The 9,458-nt window shown below is 46.9% G+C and overlaps 1 protein-coding gene across 1 annotated transcript in view; it reads right to left on the bottom strand.

Moving 5' to 3' along the window:
* Positions 1-8,168, bottom strand: part of PPT1 (palmitoyl-protein thioesterase 1) — a 40,594-nt gene extending 32,426 nt beyond the window's left edge. The window contains exon 1 of the mRNA XM_003798985.3: positions 7,977-8,168. Within this exon, the coding sequence (XP_003799033.1) occupies positions 7,977-8,100 (124 nt within the window). The 5' untranslated portion in view covers positions 8,101-8,168. The remainder of the gene's footprint in view (positions 1-7,976) is intronic.
* Between the last annotated feature and the right edge of the window lie 1,290 nt (positions 8,169-9,458).

Below are 9,458 nucleotides of genomic sequence, written 5' to 3'. Positions count from 1 at the left end.
GTCCCAGCTACTTGGGAGGCTGAGGCAGGAGATTCACTTGAGCCCAGGAGTTGGAGGTTGCTGTGAGCTGTGATGCCACAGCACTCTACCCACGGGGACAGCCTGAGGCTCTGTCTCAAAAAAAAAGACAAAAATTTTACACTAAATCAATGAAACAAGCCAGGTACAAAAGGTCTCATATTATCCGATTCCTTTTATATGATAAATCCAGAATAGGCAAATCTATTAAGAGACAAAGAGTAGGCTGGAAGATGTTACTAGGGCATGGTTGAAGAGGGAAATGAGGAGTGATTACCTAATGAGTATGGGTGTGTTTTTGTGGGGTGCTAGAAAGTTTTAAAACTAGAGAAAAGTGTTGGTTGCACAACATTGTTAATACCCTAAGTGCCACTGAATTGTATACTGTAAAAAGATTAACTTTGTTATATGAATGTCACCTAAATTAATAAAAAGACAAGGGCGGCACCTGTGGCTCAAAGGAGTGAGGCAGTGGCCCCAGCCAAAAACTGCAAAAAAATTTAAAAAAGACAAAAGAACATTTTTTGGCTTAGCTCTCTCATCAAGAAATAACAAGCTTCTGGCTCGGTGCCTGTAGCTCAGCAGCTAAGGCACCAGCTACATACACCAGAGCTGGTGAGTTGGAATCCAGCCTGGGTTGGACAACTACAACCAAAAAATAGCTGGGCATTAATGGTAGGTGCCAAGTATGGTCCCAGCTACTTGGGAGGCTGAGGCATGAGGACTGCATAAGGCCAAGAGTTGGAGGTTGCTGTGAGCTGTCATACCACACATTCTACCCAGGGCAACATAGTGAGACTCTGTATCAAAAAAAAAAGTAAGAAATAACAAGCTTCTAAAGCCAGCCCATACAATATAACTGGGACACCAAATTTACAACTAGAAAATAAGGAGAAGAGCACATTCCCCTTCTTTGTCATGGGAGATACTTGGGGCAAGCAGATTAGTCCCCAGGGCACAAAATTTAAGGAAGCACTCACTTCCAGGTTTGTACAAGTGCAAAACTTGAACTTACACAAATTTGAGAGTGAGTGCCTCCTTTGATTTGCAGTCCAGGCACCTACTTGCCTCTTCCTAGTTTCTTTTTCTGTTTTAAGGAACCAGAACTAGGAATTAGCTACAAACTGGCCACTGAGAGGGCGAAGCAGACTGGAACCAATTCCCGTTTTGAGCTGCTTTTTCCCTTTTTCATTTTTTTCCTTTTTAAGACAGGGCCTTGCTCTGTCACTGAGACTGGAATGCAGTGGCATCAACATAGCTCATTACAACCTCCAACTCCTGGCCTCAAGCGATCCTCCTGCCTGAGCCTTCTGGGTAGCTGGAACTACAGGCATGTGACACTAGCTACTGTGCCCACCTGCCCATTGAACTTAATCATCCCATTGCAACCTGAAAGAGAGCTTAAGAACCAATTTTATTTTATTTTATTTTATTTTATTTATTTATTTTGAGACAGAGTCTCATTTGGTCACCCTTGGTAGAGTGCCATGGCATAAGATGGCATAAGCTCTTAGGTTCAAGTGATCCTCTTGCCTCAGCCTCCCAAGTAGCTAGAACTATAGGCACCCGCCACAATGCCCAGCTATTCTTTTTTTAGAGATGGGGTCTCACTCTTGCTCAGGCTGGTCTCGAACCTGTGAGCTCAGGCAATCCACCTGCCATGGCCTCCCAAGTACTGGGATTACAGGCATGAGCCACCTTGCTGGCCCTAAAACCAATTTTTTTTTATTTTATTTATTTATTTATAATTATTATTATTATTTGAGACAGAGTCTCACTATGTTACCCTCAGTAGAGTACTGTGGTGTCACAGCTCATACCAAACTTAAACTCTTGGGCTCAAGTGATTCTTCTGCCTCAGCCTCCCAGTAGCTGGGACTACAGGCTCCTGCCATAATGCCCGGCTATTTTTTTTGTTATAGTTGTCATTATTGTTCAGCTGGCCCAGGCCGGGTTCAAACCCACCAGCCTCCATGTATGTGCCTGGCGCTGTAACCACTGTGCTATGGGTGCCGAGCCTATTTTATTTATTTTTTTGAGACAGAGTCTCACTAGTGTCGCCCTCAGTGGAGTGCCATGGCCTCATAGCTCACAGCAACCTCGAACTCTTGGGCTTAAGTGATTCTCTTGCCTCAGCCTCCCAAGTAGCTGGGACTACAGGCATCCGCCACATCGACCAGCTATTTTTTGTTGCAGTCATCATTGTTTAGCTGGTCTGGGCTGGGTTTAAATGTGCCAACTTTGGTGTATGTGGCTGGCACTCTAACCACTATGCAACAGGTGCTGAGCTCCTGTAACCAATTTTGAAAGAAAGAAAAGCTATGGTCTAGAGAATCTTGGATTCTTACTATTTCTCTCATAACAACATTTACCTCAGTGACCTATAACTGCTGGTTCTAAACCACCTCCCCTGTGGACCGTGTTCTGGGACAGCACGAAGACTGTCCCAGGGTGTGGAACAGAGCCTCAAAAGAGTTGTCTACATTTGCTAACTCTAATTCTTCTCCAAATATTTTTTCTTCAACCCATTCTAATAAAGGTCTCATTCTCACCATTCCCCCCAAACTTCTTTTATCAAGACAATTAGGGCCAGGCTCAATGGCTCATGCCTGTAATCCTAGCACTCTGGGAGGCCAAGGCAAGTGGATCTAATGAGTTCGAGACCAGTCTACACAAGAGCGGGACCCTGTCTCTAAAAATAGCTGGGCATGTGCCAGGTGCCTGTAGTCCCAGCTATTTGGGAGGCTGAGGCAAGAGGATAGCTTGAGTCCAATAGTTTGAGGCTGCTGTAAGCTATGACGCCATGGCACACTACTGAGGGCAACATAGTAAGACTGTCTCAAAAAAAAAAAAGATAATTATCTTCTTTTTTTTTTTTGAGACAAAGCCTCAAGCTGTCCCCCTGGGTGGAGTGCCATGGCATTACAGCTCACAGCAACCTCCAACTCCTAGGCTCAAGCGAGTCTCCTGCCTCTGCCTCCCAAGTAGCTGGGACCACAGGCGCCCGCCACAACGCCCAGCTATTTTTTGGTTGCAGCCGTCATTGTTGTTTTGGCGGGTCCGGGCTGGGGATTCGAACCCGCCACCTTAGGTGTACGTGGCTGGCACCTTAGCCGGTTGAGCTATAGGCGCCGAGCCGATAATTATCTTCTTATTGCTAAATCCAACAGTCAATTCTCAACCCTTATCTTCTTTAATCCATCAATAATATTTGATACTGTTCATCACTCCCTTCTCTTCCTTTCTTTCCTCTCTCCTTTTTTTTTTTTAGACAGTCTTACTTTGTCACCCTTGGTAGATAGAGTGGTGTGGTGTCACAGCTCACAGCAACCTCAAACTCTTGCGCTGAAGCAATTCTCTTGTCTCAGCCTCCCAAGTAGCTGGGACTACAGGTACCCACCACAACACTGGCTATTTTTAGAGACAAGGTCTTGATCTTGCTCAGGCTGGTCTCAAACTCCTGAGTTCAACTCAGGCCATCTACCCACCTCGGCCTTCTAGAGTGCTAGGATTACAGGTGTGAGCCACAGCACTCAGCCCCTCTTGAAACATTTTCTTCCCTTGGCTTCCAAGATGATGAACTCTCCTGAAGTCTCTTCACCCCACAGCTTGTTCCGTCCTTGCCTCCTTTGTTTCATTTCCTCCATCTTCAAATGCTGAAGTGCCTCAGGTCTCAGTCCACTGTATACTCATTCTCTCTGAGATCTCATCCAGTCCCAAGGCTTTAAATACTAGCCATATGCCAAATGCTCCCAACTTAAACCTCCAGCCTATATCTCTGTCCTAGATTCCACACTCCAAATGCCTCTATAACAAGGATGTCTAACAGGGATCTTAAATTTAGTTAGTAAGTCCAAAGGCAAACTTTGTGTGTGTGTGTGTGTGAGAGAGAGTGAGAGAGAGAGAGAGAGAGAGAGAGAGAAAGGCTAGAGTACAGCATTACTTCATAGTTCAATGTAGCCTCAAACTCCTTTGTTTGCAGAGGCTAGAGTACAGCATTACTTCGTAGTTCAATGTAGCCTCAAACTCCTAGGTTCAAGCAATCCTCCTACCTCATGTTCCCATGTAGCTGAGTTTACAGGTGCCTGCCACCACACTTAGCTAATTTTTCTATCTTTTGTAGAGATGGGGGTTTTGCTAGACCTATATTGTTCAGGTAGGTCTCAAACTCCTGGCCTCAAGTAATTCTCCTGCCTCAGCCTCCTAAAGTGCTAGGATCACAGGCATGAGCTATCACTCTCCACCCAAAAGCAAACTCTTTTTTTTTTTTTTTTTTTTAGACGGAGCCTCAAGCTATCCCCCTGGGTAGAGTGCCATGGCATTACAGCTCACAGCAACCTCCAACTCCTGGGCTCAAGCGAGTCTCCTGCCTCAGCCTCCCAAGTAGCTGGGACTACAGGCGCCCGCCACAACACCTGGCCATTTTTTGGTTGCAGCCATCATTGTTGTTTGATGGGCCCAGGCTGGGGATTCGAACCCGCCACCTTAGGTGTATGTGGCTGGCGCCTTAGCCGCTTGAGCCACAGGCGCCGAGCCCAAAAGCAAACTCTTGATCTTTCTTCCACTTTGAATCAGCTTGCCTTCCAGGGTCCCCTACCTTGGTAAAATGAAAACCTCACCCTTCAGTTGTCCAGACCAAAACCTGTGGAGTCATCTCTGGTTTCTTTCTTTCTCTTTTACCCCACATTTGATCTGTTAGCAAATCCCACAGGTTATGCCTTCAAAATACATCCAAGCTTTCACCACTTCTCAACACCTCTATTGTTATTATATAGTTCAAAGCCACCGTCATCTCTTTAAATTATTGTAATACTCTCCTAATTTGTCTTCCTGCAACTATCCATGACCCTCCACATACAACTTACTCTTTTTTTTTTTTTTTTGAGACAGAGCCTCAAGCTGTCCCCCTGGGTAAAGTGCCATGGCATCACAGCTCACACCAACCTCCAATTCCTGGGCTCAAGCAAGTCTCCTGCCTACACCTCCCAAGTAGCTGGGACCACAGGCACCTGCCAAAATGTGGGCATTGTTGTTTGGCGGGCCTGCGCTGGATTCGAACCCGCCACCTTAGGTGTATGTAGCTGGCACCTTAGCCACTTGAGCCACTTGAGCCACAGGCACAAGTGAGCCACAACTTATTCTTAATACAGCAACTTAAGTGATCCTTTTAAAATGTTAAGTCAGGCAGTGCCCCTACTTCAGTGGGTAGCATGTGGGCCACATATACCAAGGGTTTGAATCCAGCCCAGGCCAGCTAAACAACAACAACTGTAACAACAAAACAGCCGGGCATTTTGGTGGATGCCTGTAGTCCCAGCTACTTGGGAGGCTAAGGCAAGAGAATCACCTAAGCCCAGGAGTTGGAGGTTGCTGTGAGCTGTGATGCACAGCACTTTACAGAGGGTGACATAGTGAGACTCTGTCTCAAAAAAGAAAAAAAAAAAGTCAGATCATGTCGCTCATCTGTTCAAAAAGTTTCACATCTTGGCCAGGCACGGGAGCCCACACCTATAATCCTAGCACTCTGGGAGGCGGAGGTGGGTAGATGATTGCTTGAGCTCATGAGTTCGAGACCAGCCTGAGCAAAAGCAAGACCTCTGTCTCTACTAAAAAATAGAAAAACTGGGGCTAGAGGATTGCTTGAGTCCAAGAGTTTGAGGTTGCTGTGAGCTATAATGCCACAGCATTCTACCTAGGGCAACAGCTTGAGATTCTGTCTCAAAAAAAAAAAAAAAAAAGATTCCCATCTCACTTTAGCCAAAGTCCCTGCATTAGTCTTAGTAGGTCCAATAATATTTGTACGCACCTCTCCCACTCTCTAACCTAAACCCCTAATTTCTTCCCTTTGCTCACTTAGAACCACATTGATCTGAATGTTGTTCCCTGAACACACCAGACATCTGCCTCAGGGCCTCTGCACCTGCCGGTCCTTCTATCAGATAACCTAATGGCAATTTCCCTCATCCACTTCAGATTTTTGCAAAGAAGTCGCTTCTTTCTTGACTTTGCTCTTGAAAAGTGCAAGCCCCTAGCTCCATTCTTTATCCCCCTCCCAGCTTTATTTTTCTCATTTGCACTTATCACTATTTGACATATTATGTTTTACTTATTTCTTTATAGTCCATCTCTCCCACTGGAGAGTAAGTTCCAAAAGGGCAGCAAAAAAGGGCAGTGACTGTGGTTCAGAGGGTAGGGTGCCAGCCCTATATACCGAGAATGGCGGGTTCAAACCCAGCCATGGCCAAACTGCAACAAAAAAAATAGCTGGGCATTATGGCAGGCGCCTGTAGGAAGCTGAGGCAAGAGAATTGCCTAAACCCAGGAGTTGGAGGTTGCAGCAAGCTGTGTGACACCACAACAGGTGATAAAGTGAGACTCTGTCTCTACCAAAAAAAAAAAAAAAAAAAAAAGCAGCAAGTGTAGTCTGTTCTGCTCATTGCTATAGCCTCAGCACCTAGGAGGTGAGGTGCTCAGTAACTATATGTTTAAACTATGTGAGCATCCCTAATCCAAAATTTGAAATATTCCAAATTCCAAAAGTTTCTGAGTGCTGACATCATGCTACAAGTGGAAGATTCCAGACAGGACCTCATGTGACAGGATGCATAAAAAATTATTTAAAACATTTTAGGCTTGGCGCCTGTGGCTCAAGCGGCTAAGGCACCAGCCACATACACCTAAGGTGGTGGGTTCGAATCCAGCCCAGGCCCGCCAAACAACAATGATGGCTGCAACAAAAAAATAGCCAGAATTGTGACAGGCGCCTGTGGTCTCAGCTACTCTACTTGGGAGGCTGAGGCAGGAGGCTCGCTTGAGCCCAGGAGTTGGAGGTTGCTGTGAGCAGTGAAACCATGGCACTCTACCATGGGGGACAGCTTGAGGCTCTGTCTCAAAAAAAAAAAAATTTTATCATGGGGTGGCTCAAAGGAGTAGGGCGCCGGCCCCATATGCTGGAGATGGCAGGTTCAAACCCAGCCCTGGCCAAAAACTGAAAAAAAAAAACAAAAACAAAAACATAAATGTATATATATATGTTTTATCATGGGTGGCACCTGTGGCTCAGTGAGTAGGGCACCAGACCCATATACCTGGTGGCAGGTTCAAAACCGCCCTGGCCAAACTGCCACCAAAAATAGCCCGACGTTGTGACAGGTGCCTGTAGTCCCAGCTACTCCGGAGCCTGAGGCAAGAGAATCAGCTAAGCCCAAGAGTTTGCGGTTGCTGTGAGCTATGATGTCATGGCACTATACTGAGGGCCACATAGTGAGACTCTATCTCTGTCTGTCTCTCTCTCCATATATAACATTATGTATATATATAATATTAATATATGTGGGCTCAAGCAATTCTCACATATTATCCTCTACAGATTATATATATGTATATATATTATCAGTTTTACCTTCAGGCTACGTGTATATGAAACATGAATGAATTTTCGGTCTAGACTTGGAGTCCCATCCCCAAGATATCTCATTATGTATATGCAAATGTTCCAAAATTAAAAAGAAGAAATCCAAAATCTGAAACATTCTGGTCCCAAGCATTTCGGATAAAATACTTAAACTGTACTTAATACTTAAACTGTAACTGAACTGTAGTTCAAATCTCTGTTTTCCGTGTGAAGGAATAAAGATAGGGATGCGCCAGTCATATTGCCACAGCCCACTCCAGCCCGTCCGAGTGCATGCTGCATGCACCCTAATGCCACTGCTGTGAGGGTTAAACAAAGACAGCATGTAAAACTCCAGGCAGCGCACAGCTCTGAGAGCTCGTCGAAAGAGGCTCCTTCTTCTTTCCCTTGACAAAGCAAGATCGCCCTGCAAATCCTGAAACCTTGAGACACCTAGTTGCTGTGGGACCACGGTCCTCGCCCTCCACACTCGCCTTTTGCAGATGCGAACCCAGCCTGGGACAAAAAGTCGCCGAGGCCTTTAACCGTCTTCTCACTCACTCACCCATCCCATGCCAGATCACCAGCGGCCACGGTGTCGGCTGGTCGCGCTGCCCCAGCGCGCGGGCAGCGCAGTACCAGGGTAGGAGAGAGAGAGTCAGGAACCACAGCGAGCCGGGCGACGCCATCTTGACTGTGTCATATGACCGCCAGCGCGCGACTCCGGCCACCTAAATCCCCCGGGCGGGGCGGGGCGGGGAGGGGGCGGGCCGCGTCCTCCGCATCCCGGGCGGACCCCTGGGCAGGTGGGCGGCGGCCCTGTGGCTCTCTGCGCGGCCGCGCCGGGATCAGGCGCCCTGGCAGACCGCCCGCCGGTCAGTCAGAACAGTTGCCAACGTCTACGCAGCACTTCAGATACCGGTGCTACGCTGAGTGCTTTACGACTCATAATAACGCTAGGTTCGCTTCGCCCCACCTTACAGGTGGGAACACTGAGGCACTGAAAGTTGGGTAAGGTGCCAAGGTCACACAGATAACAAATTTGGGGGTCCAGAGTCATCGCTCTTTACCACTGCACTCCCGGTACTGCCTTTGTAAGAGAAATGCTCTGTGGAAGGAAGAGAGGAAAAGAAAGGAAGTGAGGTCCGGGCGCGGCGGCTCACGCCCGTAACCCCAGCACTCTGGGAGGCAGAGGTGGGTGGATAGCTTGAGCTCATGAGTTTGAGACCAGCCTGAGCAAATGCGAGATCCCCGTCTCTACTAAAAATAGAAAAACTGAGGCAAGAAGATCTCTTGAACCCAAGAGTTGGAGGTTGCTGTGAGCTATGATGCCACGACACTCTACCCAGGGTGACAAAGCGAAACTCTGTCTCAAAATTAAAAAAGAAAGAAAGAAAAGAAAAGAAAAAGAAAGGATTCAGCTCTGCATTAGAGATGGAAAGGGAGACAGCATCTCCAAGGAGGAGATGGCAGGGTGTGGTATTTATTCTGGATCTTGGAGGAAAGATAGGATTTCAACAAAGATGACATTCTGGAAGACTGACATGCGCTAAGGTAGAGAAGAGGAGTGCCTCTAGAAATCTCGGGGTTTCCAGACCGGCAAGAGCCTCTGCTGAAAGTGTAAGAGTGGCGGGGAACCCCACGGCCACTTCCTAGTCTAATCTCAGGGCTGGAATATTGCAAGAGCCTCTCATCAATCATTTTCCCCTTTTTCATCCTCTCCTCTTTAATTCATGTTATATTCTATTGCCAGATTCAATCTCTCAATCCTCATCTCAGTTCCTTGCTCAATCTTTTTTCAGAAAAACATCAAAAATAACTTAATTAGGGAATTTATTAAGAAATTAGGCTCGGCGCCTGTGGCTCAAGAGGCTAAGGCGCCAGCCACATACATCTAAGGTGGCAGGTTCGAATCCAGCCCAAGCCCACCAAAACAACAATGATGGCTGCAACCAAAACAAAACAGCCGGACATTGTAGTGGGCGCCTGTGGTCCCAGCTACTTGGGAGGCTGAGACAGGAGACTTGCTTGAGCCCAGGAGTTGGAG

This window comes from Otolemur garnettii, unplaced genomic scaffold (genome assembly GCF_000181295.1).
Source record: "Otolemur garnettii isolate 467f Iridium unplaced genomic scaffold, OtoGar3 scaffold00144, whole genome shotgun sequence".
Lineage (NCBI taxonomy): Eukaryota > Metazoa > Chordata > Mammalia > Primates > Galagidae > Otolemur > Otolemur garnettii.
This window is presented reverse-complemented; position numbering and strand designations above follow the sequence as displayed.